A 23320-nucleotide genomic window follows, 5' to 3' on the forward strand; every position below is an offset into this window, starting at 1 on the left:
ACAACTCCATGTCCTTCTTCCTCTCTGACCTCATCTCTCTCCTCATGCGCAAAATCATTCTAGGCTTCAGCTTTCAGAATCCATACAACTCTTCTTTAGTTTTCCTCATCTGAAATCTCCTTTTACTCCAGCAGTTTTTAAGAATTGGTTTATGCTTTTGTCTTTCTGCTTATGTTTTTTTTTTTTATCATGTTGAGAATGCCAAATATTTTCCAAAACATGACTTCAAATCCCTGTAGGAAGTCTCCTTGGAGAGAGTGTTGTTTGGTTGTTTAGTGCATTGCACTCTTTGCTTGCTACACTCAGACCAGTTGTTAGATTCCTGCCAGTATTCGGCTGTTTTTTTTTGCTTCCGGATTGCAAATGATCTCTTCAGATCTGCTCACAGAGAAGATGCCCTTGGTCCTGCCCTCTGTCCTTTTGTTTCTTAGTAAACGTTGTCTTTGAGGTCTCTGACTTAATAGCAAGTTGACATTTGTAGGCTATGACCTGTTTTCAGTGGACTCGAAGATTTTCAAATAAGCTATCTCCAAAGCCTTGTTCTCTGTTGCTTTGGGTATGAGCTATGGAACAGCTCTAACCCCCAGGATGCAACATTTTCAAAAATCATCTTGTCTCAAAATCTTTTCTGCATCTGAAACCACCATGCAAAAGTATTTTGTCTTCTTTCTAGTTGTTATAGGAAGCAGCAATCAGTAACTGAAGTTGGGGGATTTTCCTGCTGCTTCAAAAAGCATAGGTTAGGTTTCTGGGAAGGGTGGCTAAGAGTATAAAAAAGGGAGATCTACAGGAGGTGGCGGGGAGGAGGCAGGGAGGGAGGATGACTTTCCTGCTTCCTTTAAGGCCCATGATTTATTTAATGTTACCTTTGTTCACATAAAAGATGTGTGCATGCATGAGTATGTGCCTTTGTGTATATGTATTGTGTAGTGTGCAAGTGTGTATGTGTGTGTGTGTGTGTGTGTGTGTTTATAGGGGAGGAGAGGAAAAACTCAGGTGCGATGTCAGGAATGCTATCTCTTTTAAGACAGGATTTCTCCTAAGGTTGGGGCTAACAAATCAGGCTAGACTAGACTTGACCATCAAGCTCCAAGGGTTCTGATTTTCAGTTTTGTTGGGAGGTTTATTGAATTGTTCTTGCCCTACAAGGACTGGGCATACAAATACAGGACACTGTGCCCATTTTTTTTCATGGGTTCTGGGTTTTAAACACACATCCTCACATTTCAAGGCAAGTTCTTTCTTAGCTGAGGTATCACCCTAACTTTGCTAGCCCCCCCTTTAAATCTAATTTTATTCTTTTAGTATTATAAGAATCCTTCCCTGATCTTAGAAGGAGACTAAAGTCATGTCTCCTTCCTGTTTGTGGTTATATGCACCTTTCCTTGCCTCTCCCTAGAGATATTTTAGTGAAAGTCTGGGGACACTAAACAGGCTTGCAGCAAGCATTTAAAAATGGTAACTTATATGAAACTCCATAAATAATTTTTTTCTCATGTTTCAAAAGGCTGGCAATTTTTGCTCCCTGCAGATATTTTGTGGAAATAAAAATTTGCCTTGTAAATATTCATTGGAACTTGTTATTCAAATAAGGCAGGCATCGATGTTCCTGTAATAGAACCCGTGTCTTATGAAAACTGGGTCATGTTAGTGATGGGATAAAATGCAGACATATAAATGACAGTAAGAATTCCAATGACTTCTATAAAAGTTTTATTATACATAAAAGCCGTCTGATCATTGCCTACTAACAATAGTCAGAATTGAAGCAGCTGTTATAAATCATTCACCAGAGCGGTTGCAAATTCTCCAGAGGCCAGAAGAGTAAAGCAGACTTTTGCAGTGCACTGGCTCAAGATAATAGGGAGAGGAAGGAGCTAAAATAAAGGCTACCCAAAGCAGACCAAATCCTTCAATTATCATTATGGAAAACTACTACCTTACACATTTGTCCAACACGAAAAGATTCAATGGTCTTTATCAGAACTAAATAATAAGCTGCAAGGTCCATTCAAGATAAAATGGAGGGCTCTGTTCAGCACTTATCTGGAATTCAGTATGGTGCCGGCAAAGTATTACACGAGCCTGAGCCCTGTGTAACTATCTCATGTCCAGGGGGGTCAGTCTTGGTTTTAGGTTCTAATTGAGAATTTGTATACCAGATGCAAAGAAACGCACAGACATTCACCCATAACCACTAAGACTGCTGATCAGGGATGTGGGTAGAGTTCGTTTTTGCTGTTCACGTTGTGTGAGTGAGCCAGCAGTATGTATAGGAGGACTTCCTGTGAGGATTGGTCACTACTTTTCAGTCTCATTGGGAGGCTTTTTAAAATTACTCCCGTCTGTTTATTAATTAATTCTGCCTGTTTTTGTTGTCGTGCTTGATCTCAGATCTCTGAGTCATTTGTTTTTCTTCGCATATCTCATTAACTGAATGTCTTCATTTCTTTACATTCTACAGGTGGAGATTTTCCTTTTACCTCTATGTATTTAGCTACGGAGTCCGGTTCTTGAAACAGGTAGGCACTGCCTCAAATTCCTTCATAGAACTTTTACATGGCTGTCGACCTATATGCAGTTTTTAATAGGTGATGACTTTAAATACTGTAACAGGTTTCCAAAGAATTAATTGTATGTTTAAGTTGGATTTATTAAAAAATAATATGTAAAGTTCATTTAGATGTATGTCTGAAATGCTTTGGAAAGCAGTTTGTCTCTTCAGTGCGGTTATGAAGTCTTCAGTGTTCTCTGTGCGGTTATTCCTTCTTTGGCATTAGAACTTACACCCTTCAGCTGATGCTATGAATGTGCTTAGAGTTTCAGCACTGCATGTCACATGACTGGAAACCCCTGGTGGCTGCCGTAGGCGTCATCACAGTAATCTTGCCAGCAGAGTTTGCTGTTTTAATGTCTTGTACGCTAATTAACAGGTTGCATTATACTGCTAGTGGTTAGTTCAGCTTCTCTCTGACTTTTTTGTTGTTGATGATGCCTGTGTTGTCTTCACTCCTGGCTTGCTAATTGCCACATGAACTATGGTAATTAATCCTTGAGAATATTTCTTTATGAGGTGTAGTTATCGTTTGCCTGGTGAGTGCCAGCCATGCTTACTGGTACTAGTGATAAGTCAGGGTGCTTAAATTCAAGACTCATGAAGATTTATCCTCTCATATTCTTGCATGTATCGACAACAGTAACTTGACATAAAATGGAATGTTAATTTTAAAAATACCTTGTACTATTAACCTCCAAAGTAATATCAGTGTTTGTTTGTTTGTTTATTATAAAATGATCTCTTAAAAGGAATATAGGCCAAGTAACATGCTAGTAGATCATAAATATTCATAAATTCATAAATATGAAGTTTTCAAATCAGTTTTGTTTTAAAAGTCTGAATTAGCAGATATTGCCTACCTGTGGAATTGCTCTTATAGTAGAAAGTGGCCACTCCCCACTGTTCAAGCTCCTTAGAAACACTTGTCACTGCTTGTCATTTCCTTAAGTAGCTGCTTGTTTGCTTGTTATCTTTTAATAAGAATATACAGTCCAGGGCCACCTGAGTCCATTTAAATGGATGAACTTCATATTCATGGCAGAGAAATCTGCAGCTGGCGTGAAGAGACATGGGAGAAACTGCTTAGTTTGAACCCTTATATGTGTGTTTTCAGACTTAGAGAGGAACAGGGAATAAGCATAAAGCATTGTGTCTTACATAGAGAAGATAGCTGTAGGTAGAATGTTAGCTGATGTGGATCCATTTGCCCTTCATGGAATGTGAGGACCAAGGTTCAGGGGTTCACGCTCGCTTCTGTTGGTAAGAGCTGTTGATGGTGTAAAGGGAAGACAGTGAGAGCCAGAACCACTCTGTTGTCCTGTCCCCTCATCTCGTTGGATGGTTCCTTTTGTCTCTTACATGGTAAGTGTGGCCATCTGGCACCACCACAGGAAGCATGTTGACATTGATCTGGTTCATTCTCGTTCATTCTGCCCCTACACAAACTGAATGGCGTGACAATCGCTTTTGTTCAGACTGTGTCGGATCAAGAATGGAAGGCCAGTGGGCCATGCAAAGCAGTAAAGAGACTTGTCAGTAGAATGTTTGCTTGGGAATTTTTTTTTTCTTAAACTTCGCCATTTTTACACTAGTTTCCTTTCAGGATATAACAGATGCTTTAAAAACAGTGAAAGACCTTGACATGTTCTGGCTGAATTGACTTGTATTAAAGTCCTTTCTCCAGTGCTGTCTGAACAACATTCATTTGGAAGAACTGCATGGCTTAGCTTCCATCATGTGACACCGAATTGTGTGTATACTGAATCGTGTTATCAAAACATTTGTACACAACTTTGCAAATATCTTGTCAATCCTCTGTTTCATGGTCAAGAGAGTACAAATTTAAAGAGGATGGGTGTTATCCTGAGTTACGCTAAAGTTACGAAAGGTAAGCGACAAATCAGGTCCACACTGCTGCATCATACGCCTGGCTTTCTCACTTGGCCAGGCAACATGCGACTTCCTTCTCTCATCAGGTTAACTAAGTCTCATAAGGACTAAATAAAGTCCTTATTCCAGCTTAAGTAACTTTTAAAAAATTAAGTATTTTAAACAGTTTTATAAACTTAGAAAAGACAATATTATTTATCCTTCTTAAACGGAGAGAAAAAAAACTGTGGATACATCCTCAAAATTAAAATTAAAATTTTATAATATTGTAAATATTTTAATAGCATCAGTACATTTTACTAACATAGCTCAAGTTCACCTCTGTGTTTAGCTTTTTCCAAATAACATAGTACAGAATTCCTCATAATCACTGAGCAATAAACTAACTTTTATTTGAGAATCAAATGTATCAATTATTCCCCACTTCATAGAAGAATGCCTGGTGATCTACTGTTCATTTTCCCTCCATCCTGACTTAGCTCAGACAAATCAGATGACAGAGTTCATCTTCTAGGGATACCAAGTGCTCACTCTGCCTGAAAAGATGCAGCACATCCAGACTAGGTGGCATTTCCCGTATATCTAAGGAAACTATTACATCCATTATTGTTAGGCTGAGAAATACTCAAATACTTCCAAGTAAGCCTAATTCAGTGTTTCCTGATCTATTGGTGCTGTTCACAGGTAGCTCTGCCCACCCACGTGTGTGAATGGCAGAGACAATCAATCAATCAATCAATCAATCAATAAATAAATAAATAAATAGCTTTTGTAAAAGGATACTTGAAGTGCTCTGAAGGCCTGAGGCCTACTCACACTTTCCAGGACTGTAAAATAAACCAAACCATTGTTCAGCATAAGTGTACATTTGTAATCCCATCACTGCAGAGATGGACGCAGGAGGATGGAAAGCTAATGCCCAGTGTGGATTATTTTATTGGTTGGTTGGTTTAGACTTGATCACTTTCAGATGAAAGTTTCTATTTGGCATAACTTTAAAAATATTTTTAAATTCCTTGTTTTATTTTTTAAATTCAACATTACATGAAAATAACACATACATACATACATACATACATACACACACACACACACACACACACACACACACACACACGAATATACCTAAATGAAAACTGTTACGCATATACCTATATATAGCTTCTGTATCAGGGGCCTCATAAGAGAGAAACCACAAGAAGCATGGTAAGAGTTATAAAATTTAGGAAGAATTGATTCACAGGGACACACTGAGGCTATATAAATCAAAGCAACTGAATGACTGGCTATTGATCGCCTCCACGCAGTAACCTTTGTGCCTGAACCTGAGTTGGTTCACAGCTCCATTTTGAGATGGTCTGCCTATGAACTAAGCAGTGCACTTAGAGATATACTTAGCTTATACACTGATGTAAGCACCTTTCCTGTTGTGAATCAGTAGTAAACAACTCTAGGACTGGCTTAGTGCTACCCTGAAGGTAGTGATGGCAAGAAAACACTAGTACTTAGGACCAAGGGATTTCAGAAAGGAACAGAAAAACATAACAGAACCCAGTAAACTTTCTGAACAGGTCAGACTCAGGTCTCCTCACTGTAAGTCAGATAGGGTTAGAGCTGCTGCTTGATCTCTGGAACCATCTGAGAAGCTGGCTTGGCTATGAAGAACAGATTTGACTCAACCGAGGATGAAGACATCAATAGCAGAAGGACTGAGGCCATAGGATTGGCCCATTTTTAAGGCTCTAGTTTTTTGCTGGTACTGTGAATCACAGTTGGCAAGCTCATGCCCCTGAGGAGAAAGCTCGCTCTGTTGATGCCTTGGGGTAAAGATATGTCACTGGCCAGATAATAAAAGCTGGAATAGAACAGGATAGACCAAGTTCCATCATCCCTCTGCAGCTTCCCAGCCTCCTAGTGTTCTGGGAAATCATGGAGCCAGCAGAAGTGTGGTTTGCAAAATCTAGCTCTGAGCTATGAACAATATCTGGGTAACTAATCTAATCACACCATATTGTGTCGCTGTGATGTGCTCTGGTAATGTAATGTACTTTACTATTATCTTTTACGATATACTGGTTGTAGGGGCTGAGAAGATAGTCAATAAAATGTTTGTCACATGAGCTTTAGGACCTGAGTCTGGATCCTCAGCACCCATGTGAAAATCCTGACATGCACACTAGTGCACTGGTGTAATCCCATCACCAGGAAAGCATAGACAGTAGGCTCCTTGCACTCAGTAGTCAGCTAGTCTCTCTGAATCAGCAGGTTCCAGGTTCAGCGGGAGACCTTATCTTAAAGTATAAAATGGAAAAGGATAGAAGAAGACAGCTGGCCTCCATATGCATGTAGACACATCTGCCAAAGCACCTACACACAGACATGAACAAGCACACAAGCACACAGCACACAGCATACACCAAAGCATCTGCTGGTTGCTTTCAATTATATCAGCTTTGTGACCAACCACTAAGACTTGCAGTTGAAGAGTCTTCTCCCAGAGTCTCACCATTGCCCGTGCCCTTGAATTTCTTGAGTCTTGCTTGGACCATGGTCCTTTCTTTCATGGTACATGTGGCCATAGCATATTCTGCTGGTCTAGAATTTCCTGTTGTTCTCTTTTGCTTGTTGGTCAACTTGGAATGCTTCTGAAATAGAAACAAAATTGTCATCTGTTAGCTTATTTGAAAGTGAAAATAGAATTTGACCAGTTGTTAGAATGGTCACAGGATAAATGGTCATTCATTTACAAGTTTATTTTTCGTGTTATTTTAAAAAATTTTTAAAGTGCTTGGACAAGTCACTTATTTAAGGAAAGCTGAATTTTATTTTTAACCTGACAGTAGCCCATCATGTGCTTGTATCAAAAGTGTCCTCGGCAAGTTGGGGAGACGTCCTAGTGGTTAAAGTACTTGCTGTACTAGTGTGAGGACCAGGCATAAAGCCAGACTCCGTATAGCATGTTCATAGTACCAGTGATCGCACAGCGAGATGGGAGAATCCCCAAAGGCTCACAAACACATGGAGCATCAAGCAGAAAGGACACCCTGTGTCAAACAAGGTGAAAAGTGAGGGCCTGAGGTCCTCTGCCTACTCGATGCATATCATGGCAAGTGCCCAGCTCAGACAGATGAGTGTGTAATATCTCTCTCTCTCTCTCCCTCCCTCCTTCCCTCCCTCCCTCCTTCCCTCCCTTCCTCTCTGTCTCTCTCCCTCCCTCCCCTAAAAATGTGTACATGGCTTATATTATTAGCATTGAGAGAAGGGGCCTTAAAGATCAACTGTCCAAAATTTCTCATTTTGGGTAAGAAAACCAATTTCAGAAGGGTAAATTCATGTGCCTGAGGCCGAACTGGGACCATGTTTTAAGTTCTTTGACTGAGCCAAAGAAAAGTTAAAAGGCAGCTTTCCAAAAAGCTAGTAGTTCGGATAATTCCTGCTTTGTAATAGCTGACCTGGTTGATGAAGAATTCCAAGGCATTTCAGTGTGGAACACTTGGGTAGATAGAGTTCAAAGTTGGACTGCTAGCGTTTTGCTTGGCCAGGTACAAAGAACTTGGTTTCCATTCATGTGTAGTTATGATTTGCTCTGTAAAGCCTCTTCTTTTTTCCTGTCTCTCATTTTTTTTCCTAGAAAATGGGAAAATGATACTTGCTCTGAGATACCCAACTTAAATATGTATAAGACTTTGGAGCTCTTACAGACCTGGTCAACCTTCCGACATCACATTACAACATGATCCTGTACAAAGTTTATGCTCTAGCACGATGGTGACAAGAAAATATAATATACTCCCTACACACACACACACACACCTACCTTACAGTGTTTTAAAATAACTCTACGATTTTATCTTGGGCCTCATTCATAGCTATCCTTGATTGCATGGGCCATGGGTGAGACACACCTACATACACTAATTATTGCTGATTGCCAATTGGGCTCTGCAGGGAACTGTGATTTCTGAACCTACTGTAACCTCTGAACAGGGGAATTGATGTGGACTGCAGGGGCCCCCTAGTTAGTGACACCCTTCTTGTGTGCCTGGACCATTTATAACAGGCTGACATACTTTCTGGAACAGAATTTCAGATCATACTTGAATGCTGCTTCTACCACAGTTTCCTCTTCCCTTCTACCCACCCCTCTCACAGGCTCCTTCATCCAGTCTGGGCCTTCCATTTATCCCACTCCATTTTCCTTTCTTCCTGTCTGTGGCCTCCATTCCCAGCATAGAGCATAGTGAGGAGTGGGAACCTAAGGCTGCTGTGACACAGAGAAGATGCTGAAGAGGTCCTGTAACCATGCTGTCCCCAAAGGACCATTGCAGTCTCCATGACTAACCTGCCCTCTAATCAGCTTTATGACTATAGGCAAGTCACCCAGCCTCTCTGGTATTTAATTGTTCCATCTCTGAACCCAGTCCAAAAGAGCACCTTTAGCTCGTGTTTGATAATTTCAGTGGAGAGTCTGAAATTGTGACAATTATGGCAAATGGATTCAGTCTGGTGATACAGAATAATTACACATATGCTTAGAAATTTTGACCTGGAAGTTCAACTCCTAGAAACTCCTGCTGAAGAAAGAATTACAAAGATCTTCCAAGTATGAATATGTAAAGTTATCACAACGCAAATATTATCTATATCTATATGGATGTAATAAAAACCACAGGACACTTATAATGATCTTAATATTTAATATCAACAGAATTATCACTACACTATCATCAAGTGAACAGAGAGGCATGCAGGTCTTTGAAAGTAAATCTAGAATGATCCTTAGTCATTGTTGAGGGAAACTGTAAATGGAGAGAGGTCTGTGTGTTTTTTCTGGTGGTCACATACATGCATGAAGGAATGAGTAAGACTGAAGGAGCCATGAAGACTTCTTTTTAAAAGGCAGAAATATGGTTAATGTTTCTGAAAATACCTAACATGTTATTACTTAAGAGATCTAAGATGTAGGAAACAGAGTAAAATGACTATTTGAAGAGAATATGAAGTTATTAACAATTTTTATATGAGAAAATAGAAATTTTAAGATGGCTTCCATTAAAACAACAAACCTAAAGGCTCACCTACTTCCCAACCACAGAGACTTGAGTTTGGATCCTTAGAACCCACACTAATGTCCAGGAAGGCACCAGAGTAAACCCCAAACTGGAGACATGGAGACAGAGGCACCCTGGAGCTCACTGTCCAACCAGTGTAACTGAACCAGTGAGCTCCACAGTCAGTAAAAGATGGTGTCTCGAGAAACAAGATGTAAATTGATAGAGGGAGACACTCAGTGGTAACTTCTGGACTCTACACACACATTCACATGTGAATGTGCATCTGTACATACACATACATGGGCCTCCACACATAGACAAATGCATACATAGACATGACATACATACATGTGCATACACATACAAAGTTTGGTATAAAAAGTCTAGCTGTTCATATTGCTCTCATTCCCATGGCCCTAATTTGGGGCTTTCTCCTTAGGAAACAAACCCCTTTCCATGATTGCATCACCAGTAATGCCTTGGAACAACCCTACTGTACTTGCAGGGCAGATTTTGTCCTCCTGTGTGTGATCCTGCTAAAACTCAAGTTCTCTGTATTTTTGTAGGATGCTCTGTTTCTTTTGTTTATTTCTTAAGCCAGGGTCTTGCTGTGTTACCCAAGCCCTCTTTGAACTGGCAATCTTCTTGGGTTAGCTTTCTGAATGTGGGGGCTATGAGCTATGGGTGATAGCCCAGGCTACATTTCAAATGTATTTATATGGTCTGTATTAGGAAATGACTCAAATTCTTCATTCTGTGCTTTAAACAGTTTTTTCACTTTTTTCCATGTGGGATAATGTCTGGGAGACAACTCCTGGCTTAGTGAATAGGCAGGGTAAAATGTGTGTCGCTAACAATAACGACAGTCACAGTAGTGATATAGCTGACCTTTACTGCTGTGAATTCCGAGTGTGGTAATCTTGTTGCTCACTGAAGGTCAGGTCCTGTGGTGTATGATGCATTTCCTCAACCTTAGAGGTAAAGTGGTCAGGCAAATTAACCTTGTTCAGGTGTTTTAGGGACTGAGCCAGCGTTGACGTCATGGTTCAGAGTTAAGCAGCACTTTAGTTTAGTGTTGTGTCTTCTAAAGGACATGGAAAAGTGCTTCCCCTCAACCCCCTGTCCCCAGTTGTCCTACATCGAATTCAGGTACATCTAGAGAGAATGACATCTCATGATAGCTTTCTGCAGGCAGCCAAGCAGCAAGACTGCAGGACTCCGAGAAGCTGGAATGGATACGGGAGAGTCAAGGTCATGGGTTGCTTGGTCCCGACATACCAATGATTACTCTGACCTTAAAGTATGTTACGTGCTTTTCTGTAATTGTCCCAAGCACTCCTGAGTCTGATAAGTCTCTTTCGAGCTTCATCAATGCCATATCGACTTGTAGAAACTCCAGGACTGAAGGGGGGGGTGAGAAACTTACATTTCAGAGGTTACTAAAATAACACTCATTGAAATATATTCATTATGAGTCCCCTAAAGGCATGGACTTCTCATGAGTCTGGAGCAGAGCTTGATTGTGAAAAATATTACTCCTCATTTGTATGCTGTGACGAAGTTGGCTTTGCAGACTTACGCTGGCTACAGGCAGTGCCTGACAACTGGATCACATTAGTATTCATGTCCCGTTTCCATGGGGAATAGAAAGGAGTAGTGCACAGGAGGGCTCGGGTAATTAGAGATGAAGTATTGATCTGTGAATCAGAGCCCGCACCTGCACAGTCGCTCTGCATTAGGAATCAGCAGCAGGGACCTCTGCCACACAGGAAAATCACACGCTGCATTCAACACAAACTGTTTTTTTTTTTTTTTAATTCAACTGTGTTTTACTAAAATTCAAGAGCTGATGGCTTTCACATACAATGGTCATCATGAAATACTGCCTGATTTTTGCCCCCTCCTTAAAAATCAGCTTTCTGGGAGAAATAAAGAGATGGACCACTTGTGTTTGTGACAACTATGTGTGTTCTCATGGTCTTGTCTGGGTGTGTGGGGAGTGAAGGGGTTTTTAGGCCAAGGCATTGATGTGGATCAGGCATTTCTGTGCAGCCAGCCTATGCTCCCATGAGAGATCTGTGTGTTCCTCCAAATCATCTGGTCCTGGGCTGCTGCTGTCCACTGTAAAGGTGGGACAGATAGCTGTTTATCTTCCCTCCTTCGTTAACACAAAAATGAATGTGCGTGCTTGGCAGGGGCTGACATTGCTATGGTGTATGAGAGAAGACAGAAAGACTGTGAGCCGAAGGTTGTGGAGGCCTTGGGTAAAACAGTGCCTCCTGACATAACAGGTTTACTACACTCAGGATTCACAGCAGCAAGACCAACACATGATCAAAACAGTTAGTATTCCAGCATGAATGGGGAGGTGCATACAGCCCCCACCCCTAACTGTGGAGCTCTTGACATGGATGGGTGCTCAGAGAGGAAGAGTCAGATATTTTTAGAGTTGTGGTCCTGGTAGGCTGACTATGCTCATCTGGACGAACCCCCGCCCATTCAGAAGGCACAGAACAAGGTACAGGAGAGGAAAGGCATGCTGCCTACCTTCAGTAATCTAATAAAAGGTTCACATTCGTCTATAAATGTGATCTGACTCTGGTGTGTGGCCCAAGGGTGGAAGAAATCTCACATGTAGCAGCAGCTTTGGTCAAAGATGCAGACAACAGAAGGGAGCCAGATCCCACTATGGATTAGGCTCATTGCACTCTGGGAAAGCCCAGTGTCCTGCAGTGTCTGCAGTAGAAGCTTCAGATCCAGGGTGGGAACCAGATGTGACCCCATCACCATCCTAGCAAACAATCAATTCTAAACAGCAGCTCGGTATGGAGAGAGAACCAAGTCAGTTAAGCACAAGTGGAGAGGACCTGGGTTCACTGCCCAGAATCGTTGTGAAAAAGTCCAGTTGCATGCTTGTAATTCCAGTACTGGAGAGTTGAGAGACAGGATGGTCCTTGAGACTCACTAGCAAAGAGCCCAGCCAACCCAGCAGCTGGAGGTCAAGTGGGAGACTCTGTCTCAGAACAAGATAGACAGCTCTTATGGAATGCAGCAGAGGTTGATTTCTTGCCTACACACACACACACACACACACACACACACACACGCACGCAGACCAAGAGCAACTAAGATGTAAGAGTGAGAACTACAGATCACTTGCCATAACTTAATATAGCCCTTTAGATAAAATGTGGAAATTGAAAATGTAATCCTTGACGTTGGCTCATTATTATGGTCATTCCTTCTCCCGATAAAGTATGAATTCATTCAGTTACTCTGGCATGACATCTGCCTTTGGCAGAGGAGCATTCTGGGTAATATCACATAAATGTTGGACCTGATGGGTATTTTTCAAATTACACTAGAAATGCTATTCTTTTCCTCCTTTGTTTTCCTCTTGACATACATTTGAATTTTCTAAAGCTGGTTCTCAGTATAATCTTGAGAGCTGGACAAAGCACATGCTACTAAGAAACCGAGCCAGAAGGCTCCTGAGTTCAGGGTCAACCTGGGCTGCATAACAAAACCCCATGCTGCAAAACAGTCATTAAGACTTTTATCTTCATATGTTCATCATGGAAGTTCTTGAACATTAGCCCGTGTATCTTCAGGAGCTGATAATGGGTTTACAGTGATATGAAAGCCCCATGCTCGCTTCTGCTGATTGTGTGGCCGTTATTCACTGGGATATGAAGGGGAAAACAACATGGAGAGCATTCCAACATTCTCGTTTGAAACTGACAAGAATTTCCAGATGGTAGCGTATAGGTGTCTGCAATACATGGTTGCGTTATTCTGTTATCTTGAACTGCCGTGGGAAAATATATTTTACAGTAATCTTAATTTTGTTAAGAGCTGATATAAAAATTTTCTACTGAAGTATCATATATTCCATATATGTTGGCTAATAGAACATATGATATGCTCCCAAGTATATTTGATAATTGGCATCGGGTATTGAGGACTGCCGTGATGGTACAGATGGACCTCTTGGATGAGAGAGGAGAAGGGTGCATTGTACAGGAAGTTCAGCAAAATGGAAGTTAAGGAGTAGACCAAACTTGGAGTGATGAAGGAGACCCCCACCATGAAGGATTGTTTGTAGAGTCATGGGATCAGAAGAGGCTTCACGTGATGAAAAATAAGGCGGGGCTAGACGAGCACCCATGCCCATGATGGACCAGCCAGGACTTTAGTCTTGGTTTAGGAGAAAAATGAAGAAGTTACAGACAGTTGAGCCTGAGTGGGGAAAGGGCTCTGGTTACGGTGGGAGGAAGGAATTGCAGCAGCAGACTCTGGGTGCATGGGAAGCCATGTTGGCCCCTCGGCTGCTGTCGTCTGTGGCTTTTGCCTGTCTTTGGCTTTTGGCTCTGCTCTGGAGATAACCACGTCATCCACAGGAGCTTCATCTTGCTAGGTACACTCAGGGGTGGTGCGCGGAAAGCCAGTTTTGGACACTTGGCATGGAAGAGGCTGAACATGAAAAGAGAAAAGAGAGGACACAAGCCTGCTCTTGGCAGCTTATGAAGCTACTTCTGAAAGGAGAGAAGAGAAAAAGTGGAAGTTTAGAGAGACTTCTCAACCTTGGGCATCCAGCTCAATGGGAGATCACTTGCCTGGCGTGTACAAGGCTGTGCGTTCATTCTCCAGCACTGCAAAGTCTAAGTACTTATTTATATAAGCAAACAAATAAAGCATCTAAGCCGGGCGGTGGTGGCGCACGCCTTTAATCCTAGCACTGGGGAGGCAGAGGCAGGCGGATTTCTGAGTTTGAGGCCAGCTTGGTCTACAAAGTGAGTTCCAGGACAGCCAGGGCTATACAGAGAAACCCTGTCTCGAACAAACAAAAAACAAAACAAAACAAAATAAAATAGAGTATCTAAAGATCTTGCCCCCTTGCCCCCTCCCATTCCCCCTTCCCTCCCCTTTCCCCCCTCCCCTTCCTTCTTCCCCCTTCCCTCTTGCTTCCCCTTCTCTTTTCTTCTTTCCCTCCTTTCCACTTTTTTTCCTACTACTTCCTCTAGAGCATGCCTGTTTATTGCTTAAGCATGGGTATTGTTATTTCACTTGGGATCTTTTCCCACTGGGGTAAGAAGCGGTTTTTTTGTACAAGGGTCCCTTATACTTCATCTGAAGGTAGTGAATAGTGAGGGAGGGTACAGCCTTCTATTTTTTGGTGCCGGACATTAAACCCAAGCTTCATGCATGTGGGCTGCTGTACCTTCAGCTCATTCACACACTTTCTCAAAAAGCTTATACTTAGAAATAATTGTTGAATAGACTCCAGTTCCGTGGCATCCCTAGGAGAGGCAGGCGGCTGATTTGGGGAAGGAGGGAGGTGGGTAGCTCCTGTCATAAGTTATGTCTGCTGAGATCTGTACTGTGACAGTCCAGTGATCTTCTCCCTGGGCAGAAGCTTGAGTTGCTACACCATTTAGAAAGGAAAACCATGTCAGAGAGGTTAAGTAACGTCAGGTGGTAGGGATGGCACCCAGCCCCAGGCTGTGTGATTCTTCACCTGCCCTCACCACTGTCAAACAGCCTCCCCTAAGAAAGACTTGGTATTGCGTCAAGTCCTGCAGTGCCAGCCTACTCTCTGATACTATACTTCTTTACCTTCAGTTGTGGTGGGAGGATGGAAGAGCACTTTTTTTAAGGACCATTTTTAGCCTTAAACATGCTTAGTGTCTACTAAAATTGTATGTGCCTAGGGTTTCCAGAAATACTTTCATGTTTTCAACCAAAAAAAGCTTTTCTTACTGTACTAGGGTCTAGAATGTGTAAACATGTATTACTTTTAATGGGAAAGGTCTGCAATCCCCCACTGCCCCCACTCTGACATAGACTTAGCGAACCTGTTTGACTTGTAGTAACCAGGATGGTTGATGCCTTGAATGCTCAGATGGCCACCACAAGTGTGGACTGTAGAGGACTCCTCCCCTTTGATCTTTCCCAGTCCTCATGGCTGTGAGTCCTCTTATCTCCACCCCGTGCTGTGCAGAGGACATAGCGATCCACATGGATTTGTTGCCTGCTTCCATGCATACCACTAACACTGTAAGCACTGCAGGCAGAGTTGCTGAAAGTCTGTATCCAGGGCACATCAGATCTGCTCTTTATCCATGTGGCAGATGGTGGGACTCATGCGATCCATATTGAGAACTGAGCAAATTTTTAAGCTAGAGAATAGGAGAAAGACGTAGGAAACTGAACATTCTAGAACTTGCTTTTAAAATGAAGCAAATGTCCCACATACTACCTTGCCCCTGGGTTGAAGCTGACATTGGAAGAATGGGCAGGAAAAGTAAAGAGATGGTATATTCATTCTCATTTCCCACTTTCTTTTCCGTATCTCCAGAGAGAAAGGGAAATTAGTAGACACAAATGCCAAAGGGTGTCCCGTTTTCCTGGTAGAGGTCCAGAGGATAAAGTGCCTGTCACTCCATTTCTGCCTCTCTGTGCCTGAATCACTGTTACCTTCCACAGCCCTCCTCTTGCTCCCAATACAGACAGTGGCTCAACAGCTTGCTTTGGTTTTGGCATGACCAGCAAATACCAGTTCTTCAAGTGCAGTAGCCTAACTCCTGAAGCCCATCTACAGCCAGCAGTTTCACTAAGAGAATTAATTCAAACCCTGGGTCAAGATGAGAACTCCTCCCTGCTCCCCACTTCATACTTATGGTTGCGATCTGGTTGCTCTGGCTGCATTGTCTGAATTTGCTTTTAGAATGAATTTCCCACAAGTCTCCTAGGTCTGTGCTGATGGCGGTTACATCATGCTCAAGTGTGGGGTCTTCAGTTACTATGAAAATCTCTTACAGGAGTGCTACAACTTTAAATATGATTTGTTTTCTCTTGTTGCCAAATAGACTTGTATATGTATATGTGAGTGTGTGTATGTGTGAAAGTATGCATGTGTGTATATGTGCATATATGGTTGTATGTGTGTAAGCACTTCAATGATTATTCATTGTCTTATATACTATTTAGACTGATATCACACTACTTAATATAGAAGTAATTTTTTATTGAGATTCCAGAATTGTGAAAAATACTGTGAGGGGATGGTGTTAGGGTATAACTGCATGGGAGCTTTGAGAAATTGGATGGTGAGAGAAAAGGAAGTGGGGTGTCCTATATGTAAGTGAATGGGAACTTCCTCTCTGGGGCAAGTGTTTAATATGTGTTGTAACTTGTATTAAATCGTAACATTTGCTATCATATATAGCAATTCTGGTTCCCCTAAGGTAGGGAGTTCAACTTGTCATGGCTTCATGTTTTAGTCATAAACTTATGTATAATAATCCAGTCTTTGAGTCTTCTACAGGTACCAGGTTTTCTTCTTCCTCCTCCTCTTCCTTCTCTTTCTCCTCCTCTTCCTCCTCTTCTTCCTCCTCCTCCTCTGGGTCATCACCAACCGAAATTCAGAACAGCATAAAAGTATGTTTCTAGTCCGAAGTGGTCATTATATTCACATTAACTCTCTTTTCTGTAGCCGTTGAGGCAGTTACATATTCATTTTATGATTTGAGGCAAGAAGGAATTCCCTACATGACTTTATTATGAGGGCATATATTTAACCCCAACCCCTTTCCAGGCACTCATCTTGCAGGAAAGTGGCTGATACCCATGTTATCAGGCATATCATAAGACAAGGGCCTGTTGCAGTAGGGCATCTTGGGATATCTTATTGCTTACATATATCATTTGCATGTAGACCTCCTCCCATCCCTCCCTCTTTCTCTGATTGATAAGTGTTCTCATGTCATTAAAATGTGTAGACCTGACTTTTTTTAACTTTATGAATTGCACTTACATTTGCTGGCAGGAAACCAGTGAGAGTGGTGTAATGGAGGACCTTAATTCCAGGGAAGCAGTCGTCGGGTCTTCCATTCTTCTGTGGCTCCCAGCCTCGTGGACTTGGTAGTTCTTGCTCTCTTGTGTCAGTTGACCTCTTAGATGTTTACTTCTGTTCAGGTTAGTGATCACAGCATCTCCTGTAAAGCTGGTGTGCCAGCTAAGAACGAGAGCAAGATTATGACCGACTTGTGCATTGGCTTTCACATGCTGGATGCTGGTTCAGTTCCCCACTCAGTGTCTGATCATAGAAATTAGGATGTGGAGTCAGGAGCTGAGCTTAGATGCTTTATTTTTCTATCTGGAAACTAAAAAGAAAAAAGTAAGCCACGTATTTAGTTAATGGTCTCTAAGGTTTTAGCCCTTGCCTGCTAAATAAATAGGTTGATTGAGGCATCAGAATGGGAAAAGTTTGGGAGTCGCTAATTTATTTTTCCTTTTTAAAGTTTCCTTTCGATTAGTTGCACATTTAGTTTAATGAGATCTGAGCATTTGCAAATAGGCAAAATAATGGGAAGAAACAACCAAATCTATTTATTCTGGAAGATCTGGCTTTTCCTTCTCTCCTGGCAGACTCTTGGGAGCCACTTACATATCTTACAGGAATCATGTGTTTCCTCCTGCTCATGCCCCAGGTCTCACAAACCAGCAGACACTCTTGCTCACGTGCATGGTTCTGTCATATAAAGGTGATAAAGAGCCATGCTGAGAGGAGACCTAGACACCTGTTTAATTTTGAGGCCGACTGTTGGCAATTCATTTCCCACAGACACCCTTGCTCCTCAGGCTGCCTGTTCGGGTGTTGTATAGCTCTGTGAAGGCAGCTGGGCAATAAATAGTGTTAGCATACTGCTGGAAATAAGATTTGTGAGCACGGGGAAGGGGTTATTTGTTGTCTTGTTTTGTTTTCAAAAACTGTCATCAGGAGAAAGGTCATTTTTTGAAGATGTTCAAGTTCCTCTGAGGAAAAGAAATCACTGATAGAGGGTTTTTGTTTTGGTTTGGTTTGGTTTGGTTTTTTTGTGAATGACTAATTTCAGGTGGTGTTTGTAAATGATTTCTGATGGTGTCTGTGAATGACTGATTTCAGGTGGTGTCTGTGAATGGTTTCTGATGGTGTTTGTGAATGACTGATTTTTCAAATGAAACCTTAAAGGGAAAGAGATGTAAGCCTAGAATGAAGCCCAGTAGACTTACTGTTTCCAGCTGCAGGTCTCCTTTTGAGATGGGGACATTCTTCAGGTCGATAGCTCTGACACAAATAGTGTGTCATCACAGATAACAGCTATCTTGATGGCATCGGGAGACTGTTCATGAAGCAAGGGCATCTGTGTGCAGGTGGAATGTTTTCTCTCCCTGTGCCGTGAGGTTATAGCTGGATGACTTGTCGTTGGACTACAGCTGAGTAAAAAGAAAAAAATCCTGATGGCTGGTGCCAACGGAGCCAACGATTGTGACACGAGATTCCTGGCAACGCTAATAATGAGCCAGGACTTACAAATCCCTATCTTAGCCCTGGGACATGGAAAATATTTCTCTTCAGTAAATAGTTAGAAATCATCCACTTGTGAGCGGCTGTCGGATCGCTCTGCCACCGGATTACTTATTAGAGAGCAAGGGTTCTGGAATGAGTTGATGCCGACCGATCATTGGCTGTCCTGTAGAGGATCTTTCACTGTACCATCTCATTAATGAATTTGAGAGTTGCGACTTTGGCTTCTAAAGAACTAAACTCTCATACTTTGAAACGCAGATATTTTCCCCCCATACGTCTCAGGAATCCAAAGGCATCTATCTGTGTCCAGGAAAAACGGTCAGCATCGTTACTACTTATATAGGACGTTATATAAAATAATTTACCTTTTTTGAGTTAATGGGATAAGGTGTTGTGAGAGTCATAGTTCTATAGCATCTGACAGGGCCTGTGAGGTGCATTTCATTTTAGGGGTATGTGTTCTAACTCAAAAGCCCCTGGAAGCATTTGGGTGGATCGTGGTAGCCATATGCACCGTGAGCTTTAGCTCTCAGTTACTAGGAGAGTTTGGGGGAAAATTTGTTTATGCCGTGTCTCAAGTCCTATTACCTGATGATAAGTAACCAATACTAGGTTTTATTGCGTGTTTTCCTTTTGGAAAGCTCAAACAATGTTCTATTTCAGGAACCCTGTGGTAGAGTCTCTTGTCTGGACGTTGGTTAGGAACCATCTGGGGTGCTTCCGTCCTCCACAGCTCTGCAGCACCCGTGCCCTGGAAGGCCACACGATGACTCAAGGAAAGCAAAGCAAACAGAGCAACCACACCCAGAACAGTGACAACCTGACAGGGAACTGCCAGAAAAGCCCTTTTGTTCCTTCATATTTCCACCATTTTGTCCTTCATTACCTTTTTAATGTGGTGACAATCAGGAAATGATTTCCATTAGAGGATAACACTGTCTGCTAGCCTATCAGCTGGAGAATTATGAGACGTATGTGAGGAGGGAATTATAAGTACCTCCCCAAGTATAAAGTCCCCTATCTGTAGACCAGCTCTGACCGGTTACGGGCAGTGGAAAGATCCCATCAGTTCATGCTTACCAGCTCTTACTGGCAAACCTTCCCTCCCCACTTAAGAGCTATAGAAGATGCTTCGTGTCCCTTGTCTTCTGATCATATTTCCTCCCATTACTCATCTGTAGCTCAGGGGCTTCTTGTTTTCCTCGAGCACATTTAATCGTGACATTCTCCATTCCTTGGATTTAGTTAGAGTCTGTCTTTGTTTCATGCATCCGAAAAAGGCAGCGTAAAGTTGTCAGGAGTACTTAGCCAAGAATCGTCAACACCTTTGAAAACTAGAGTCTGTAAAGTGAGCCATATACACAGGGCAGCAAGAGATTTTAACCCTGCCAGCTACCCACAAGGATGCAGTGTAAAATCTGTAGGAGCTGTGCTAGTAGCAGTGCGCCACACTGGCACAGTGCAGTGTATGAGCTGTGCTGGTTGCAGTGTTCCAGTGGCATAGTGCGGTGTTCAGGCAACCTCTATTCTCTTTGGGGTTTTATGTTGCTAAGAACAAGAGGATAATTTAAAAAGCATTTTTTTACCAAGAGCATTATGAAAATGGATTGGCTTGCAGATACTGCTGTTTCTTTTAAATAAGAATATTCTGTGCTCTAATAAAACAGTTGCCAGCATATCAAGACCATTGCAATAACTGAGTTCCTGATTATAATGATTTGCAGCTGTGATCCTGGGGGCCCCAGTGTATCATTCGTGGCTGTCTCTATTTCTGAAAATTGTGTGCCATTTTCCATTCCTGTAAACACAAATTGTGGTTTGACAGATTGGATATACTTTTCCCTTAGTAATTTAAAGCATCATCTAGGTGCAGATACATGTTACACGCTCTGCTGTGTCGTCCTGTCAAATGACACAAAATGATTTCTACATTTCACATGGTTTCTTTTGGTTAACACAGTCCCACAATTAAACAAAGAAAACTAGGGGGAACAGAGCACAGTAAAGAAGAGATCACAGGGGCAGACTGGTGAGAAAGCACCATGGGTCAAGAGAAGTGATTGCAAACAGCCCCTGAGAGGTGTACTGGCTGACTGCTCCAGCTCTAAAGCCTTTGGAGCCACCTCTGAAGCATGATGTGAACATAAAGTCGGAACATGAGCTGCAGAAATCCTCAGATATGCTGGAGAGAGTGGTCAGGCAGAGCCAGCACTGTCCAGATCGGGCTGGAGGGATTGTCTGCTTCACTTGCTGCGGTGATGAAGAAAGCCTAGCACCCCGTGAAACGGTTAGGACTTTGGTTTCCTTGCAGTTTACCTCCTGCTTCAGTTCCCATCTACAGGAGATTGATACTGTTTCCGCCTGCTTAGCACTGCTTTTTCTTCCTTGGAACACCTCTGCCTTTGAACACCTGGCTTTTATTAATGTTCCTATACCACACTTCTGTGACATACTTAAAAAAAAAAAATTCCCTCAAAGGTTAAAGTGATGGTACTTTTAAAGTGCATTATTAGTTTGGTGAGTGATTCACGGCTTTCAGACTCGTGCAATTTGGTATGATTAAGAGTTAGAAGGATTTTAAAATCATGCAAAAGATCATAGGAGAAGGCAAAGGTAGACTTGCAGTCTAACTGCTACTGGAAGGCAGGAATGTATGTTTAATTTAAAATTCAGTGTATAGCCTATGTACATATTTTGGAATCCATATCAAATTAGTTTATATTAATTACTATTTATTTGTGTTATATAGTTCACATTATATCTTTTTCATTTATTACATGATAAGTATATTCCCATACCTTTAAATAATACTTGAAATTATTATTTCAACAATACCATTGAGATAATGTGGATTCATCATAACCGACTTAAGTATTCTTGCAGTGTTAGAATATGCAAACTCAAGAGGAGAAAATTTGTATCTTTCTTTGGCCTTAAAATATGCTGAGTATATATATGTGCTTACTTATCTCTGACTTTGGATCCACCTTTAAAAGGAGTGATAGAGCTACTTGGTTTCAGAACCAAGTTAACAATTTTCCATGTCCACCTGACTCACTGATGGACCCACTCAACTGCCTGTCAGATGAGTGGGGCAGCCATTTTGTTTCACTCTGTGACCTCTTGGGGATCACTCACCTTGGTTCTTAGCGGACAGAGAGAGCCAGCTATTAACAAGCCATGCTTTGTCTACAGGCAAGCTCCTAGACAGCACATGAGAAGAGGTATAGAGAGGAAATCCCTTTCAAGGCCAGTGAGACGCCCCTTCTGTGCTTCCCTGATCCTTCCTCACAGAAGAGATGCTCCAAGGCCAGTGGTGAGCTTTAGAGTCTATCCTAGGAGTGGTGGGCCAGTGATCAGGGAGAGACGACACGGGCTCTTGATGACCTCAAGGAACTCTTGCAGCAACCTTGAGTAACCTCTTTCATACTCAGAAAAAGCCTCCCTCATTTTAAGCCCATTTCTTTGAGCTTTTTCTGTTCCTTATAGCTAATCCCCACACAGTTGCCAAAATCTTTTCTATACTCCATCAGCATCAACAGAAAGTACTTGGCAGAACTGAACAGAGAGGTAAATGCTAAGATGATTTTTATTACTGAACAACAGTAATTCCTCAAGTGTTTGTTGTCCATAAAATATGAAATTTTACTTAATGTATTTTAATTTTAGATTTCCCCATGCTCTAGTCTCTCTCTCTTTCTCTCTCTCTCTCTCTCACACACACACACACACAGGAATAGAATATGGCAGCTATTGTCAACACAACAGTTATCCAGACACCATCGTTTACTTACAGAAGGCCACTTTGACATACAAGGCATTGCCTTTGTGCTGGATACAGAATTCCTTCCATGAGCGAGTGAATGGAATACGCACTATACTTAAACTATAGGAAATATTGTATGTTCTACTAGCAAGTGAAATTATTCCATACCCCAGCCCCATAATAGCTCTGATGTCCTGTAACTGGCTCTCCCTTTCTCTGAGCACTCATTAATTTCTCACATCATATAATTTACTTTATCTAGCAGCTTATTTTTTTATTTTTATCTTTAATTGCTCTGGTGAGGCAAGTATCTGTGTGTTGATTGTCATCAACATACCTACAATAGTGACTGGCAGGGTCACTTAAATTCTCATAGATTATGTCACTTGCTCTATAAGTTGTGACTAGGCCATCTAACTTTAAAGTCTGCCCTGTGGCAGAGCACTTAACTAGTATGCTCAAGGCTCTGGGTGTACTGAGAAAAATAGTGCACTCTGAATTCCTATGGTATATAAGTTTTCAAACTGAAGGTTGTTTCTACTGACAAAGCATTATATTAAATTAGTTATGAAATAATCTGGAAGGTTTAGGTAAATATTATTCCTTAAAATCATGATATAAGATACAATTTGATAAACGCATGAAACTCAAGAAGAATGAAGACCAAAGTGTGGACACTGTGCACCTTCTTAGAATTGGGA

The 23320-nt window shown here is 41.7% G+C and overlaps 1 protein-coding gene across 3 annotated transcripts in view; it reads left to right on the forward strand.

The window, feature by feature from the left end:
- The window catches only part of Cers6 (ceramide synthase 6), a 246434-nt gene that overhangs the window by 130732 nt on the left and 92382 nt on the right, over positions 1–23320 (forward strand). For all 3 annotated transcript variants that reach the window (XM_029473798.1, XM_021151369.2, XM_029473812.1), the window contains exon 4: positions 2465–2522. In XM_029473798.1, coding sequence (XP_029329658.1) covers positions 2465–2522 — 58 coding nt within the window. The remainder of the gene's footprint in view (positions 1–2464; positions 2523–23320) is intronic.

This window comes from Mus caroli, chromosome 2 (assembly GCF_900094665.2).
Source record: "Mus caroli chromosome 2, CAROLI_EIJ_v1.1, whole genome shotgun sequence".
NCBI classification, from domain to species: Eukaryota; Metazoa; Chordata; class Mammalia; order Rodentia; family Muridae; genus Mus; species Mus caroli.